Source organism: Mizuhopecten yessoensis, unplaced genomic scaffold, assembly GCF_002113885.1.
Source record: "Mizuhopecten yessoensis strain PY_sf001 unplaced genomic scaffold, ASM211388v2 scaffold8537, whole genome shotgun sequence".
NCBI classification, from domain to species: Eukaryota; Metazoa; Mollusca; class Bivalvia; order Pectinida; family Pectinidae; genus Mizuhopecten; species Mizuhopecten yessoensis.
Window position 1 is genome coordinate 328,695 of NW_018407597.1, and position 3,726 is coordinate 332,420.

Below are 3,726 nucleotides of genomic sequence, written 5' to 3' on the forward strand. Positions count from 1 at the left end.
AGGAACACACACACAGGACAAAGTTACGTAAATAACACCTCACAAGAACACAGGAACACATACACTGGACAAGGTTACGTAAATGACACCTCACAAGAACACAGGAACACATACACTGGACAAGGTTACGTAAATAACACCTCACAAGAACACAGGAACACACCCACAGGACAAAGTTACGTAAATAACACATCAAAAGAACAAAGGAACACATACACTGGACAAGGTTACGTAAATACACCGTGTATTGTTACACATTTAAACAAAAAATATTCCTACAAAAACCATTTGCCCTGCCTCAAAATACATTTCAGGCGGCCATTTTGTTTGTTTACATATTCCTACACCTGAAACAGGCAGTTGTAATTATAGTCGAGCAGTTGTAATTATAGCCTATATAATTACACTTGCCCTCTTACACTGTTGTAATGGGACGGCGCGGGGGCAAATGTAAATATATACACGTGAGTAGACAGTTAATATAAGTATTGAAATGCTTTCAGTTGGTTTTTATAGGCAATATGAATTCCAACTGGACAAAGACAAATCCAACATGAAGCGCAACCACGCTTCATTGAATTTGCGTTTGTCCAGTTGGAAGTCATATTGCCTATGAATGCCAACTGAAAGCAGTTCGATACTTAAATGTATAACAATACACGTGAGTATGTATAACAATAACCTTGATTATGTATAACAATACACGTGAGTATGAGTGACAATAACCTTGAGTATGTATAACAATACACGTGAGACTACTTACTTGATAGAGTTAACACGCACTCCGTATGTCACCAGCTCTACAACATGTAAATGGGATAGCGAAATGTTTTATCATATTGAATAAAAACATATAGGTTGAAATGGTTTTTTATATGATGACGATAGCAAAATGAAATGTTCTAAACTAGATAGTTTATATATTTATTGTTACACCTTAATTGCCTGATCATATTTACCTTTAGCGAGAACTTTGGTCATCATGTCCGTTGCCGCTTTGGTCATGTGATATCCAATGCAATCATTTGTCTGTAAAGACAAAAAGAGTGTGTGCATGGGGAATTTAGGTCATTTATATGAATATAAATTGTTTGTCATTCATACATTGTGATATGAAGATGAAGACAAGACCATACTATTAACTTCTGTATTATACTTGCGCGTATACCAGTTGACACTTTAATGCCATACGATCAGACCTATCGGGTAGCGTCTGACGCATTTAGATGTACAAATGTGTACTTCTGTAAAACATTACATTATAGAATACACTGGTTCAATACCCCTAGCAGACATACAGCAATTGGTTCAAATGCTACCTATGTAGCATGTTCAATTTTTCTAGCCTACGTTTTTGAGAAAGTTCATATGTAATCAAAACCTTTGGTGTTGAGCACTCTACAAACTTAAGTTTTTATTAGACCAAATATACTTACAATTTCTTTAGAATATATACTTGACACATTGACGATACATCCTACAAATAAATTAGTAAGTACAATCCATTTTAAGTGTGTTTTCATTTTTAATATTTACCGATAGATAAAACTGAAATTCTCGACTTATAGTAATATGGTAGCAGTGTACAGTAGCATACAGTGGCCATGGGTGATATTTTTATACAATGAATAACCCCTGTAATATTACATGTATCCAAACTAAAAAACAAAAATCAGCACTAAAATTGGCATATACATGATGAAGTGGACTATGTGGGCTTCATATTTAAAAACAAAAATCGAATTTGGTTTGAGACTACATTTTTGGCCATTCACAAATCTGTGTGTACACAACAAAAGCTAGCTTTTCATGTAGTCTATTTTTTGTACTCAGCACACGTGTAAATATTGTGAAAAATACAGTTGAACGACCTATGCTAAAACGTGAGTATTTCTGTTACCGAATAGGTGATATTAAATTTAAGACAGGTTTCAAGAAAAGAAAAAATTCTTGCGTGGGTCAAATTTTGGGAGCATGTTTTTTGCATTTTTTGGCTTTTTTTTATGTGGTCACCATGGTTTTCACAAGTCCCAGATCTGGGGAAATTGCTTTTTGAAAAAAAAATCATTCTTCTAAAAAAAAACGTATTCAAAATGTAGTTTATAAAAATAAAATATATATGTAGGTGTGTTGTGCAAGATGAATCCGCTATCCACATTATGCCCTTCATTTTTAGGATCAAGCCATTTCTACTGTACTCTGCTACCTATGCAACATGCCTATTTGCCTGTCAATAAGAAGTATGACCTTCAATATGAAACTGTATTTATAAAGGTACTTCAACATTATTATTCATTGATACACATGGATATCCTTTCGACAGATCGCGTTAAAAATGAAAATAAAACGGAACGAGAGCGCTACCCTTTGTTTCCTTCAGATGTGGTATTGCCAGTCTTGAAAGGAACAGTGGTGCCTTAACGTTCACATCCATTTCTTTGTCAAGGCCAGCCTCCGTCAGTGTGTAGACGCTCTGGTCGCATTTGCTCATCATGCCAGCATTATTTACCTTAAAACGAAATTTCATAAAAGATTCTTATTCTTCAATATTAACGCTGATCACCTTTCTTTTCACTTAATTTCGAATAGTAGTACAAAAGTACCGTTTCTGGCGCAGGGTCATCCGGTGCACTCCCCTATATAATCCTTACCACCTCCCTGGCACCCCCCTTGGGCAGGGGGGTACCGATCGATGACGTCACAGGGGGGATTCTCATGTATTTGGGTTTTTCCTGACTGCATCTATTTATAGCGACAACCTATATACGAGGGGGGTACCGATCGATGATGTCATAGGGGAGTTCTCATGTATTTTGGTTTTTCCTGACTGCATCTATTTGTAGCGGTCCGATTGCCAGGGCTCACGCTGTCGGTAGCCAAAGTAGCCATTGGCTACTTTTATTTTTTATTGGCTACTAAAAATTTGATGTGGCTACTAAATTGACTACTAAGTTTTTTTAAATTGGGCAACTCTGTATCTTTGTCCCAGAAAACGATCCGTCTACTCATGCTCACGTGTGTATTGTGGCTGACACTGATTGCGTAAACATAATCAGGGCCGTCACAGATCAGCGTGCGCTGTACGACCGCGAGTTAATTAATGCTTTTGTCTAAGTTGTAAAGTCAATTATCAAACTTCAGGTGGCAAAAGGTGTTATAATTCTTGTACAATAATGGACAGTGGGGTCAAGTTAATTGGATGACCCGGCCCATTGACGTTGAGAAAACAGTCTGATAATAAGCGAGTCACACATAGGTGGTCTCGCACACGTACATTTGACGGCGCCGTAAGTCGATCTGATAAACTCGTTCAAACTACGCATCCAACAAATTTATAGGTTCAGTATATTTAAATTAGTGTACATGGTATTCTGATTTAACTTTTCCCGTACCGTAGAAAGCATAAATACGTGCGATATGCTTGATTAGAAAGTATAGTATCGCCTTGAAACACCTTGTCAAGGTGCCGATTTTCGGCCTTTCTGATCACTTCAAACGATAGGCCCTATATCGTATCTGACCGTTGTACCTTCGGGGTTAGACGTTTTGGAATTTCAAGTGATCGAGGAAAGTTATTTAGCATCACAGTTACGCGGTTTTTAGAACAGCAAACCGTTCAGAATAACTTTGACGGTCGCTTGTATTAGGTACCAATCGAGGACACGTGCACGGGAATGGCCAAGTTGCGCGAAGTGATGTGCTCACGATTTATTTCGAAGGGTTGTC

At 37.4% G+C, this 3,726-nt stretch overlaps 1 protein-coding gene across 1 annotated transcript; it reads right to left on the minus strand.

Annotated features, from left to right (window-relative positions):
• Positions 1 to 759: 759 nt before the first annotated feature.
• Positions 760 to 2,889, minus strand: LOC110456154 (uncharacterized oxidoreductase SAR2567-like). The gene is made up of 5 exons (XM_021506725.1): positions 2,866 to 2,889; positions 2,365 to 2,509; positions 1,437 to 1,477; positions 960 to 1,029; positions 760 to 800 (listed from the first exon to the last, which is right to left on the minus strand). The coding sequence occupies exons 1-5, from the start codon at positions 2,887 to 2,889 to the stop codon at positions 760 to 762; spliced, it is 321 nt and encodes a 106-aa protein (XP_021362400.1).
• Positions 2,890 to 3,726: the final 837 nt, after the last annotated feature.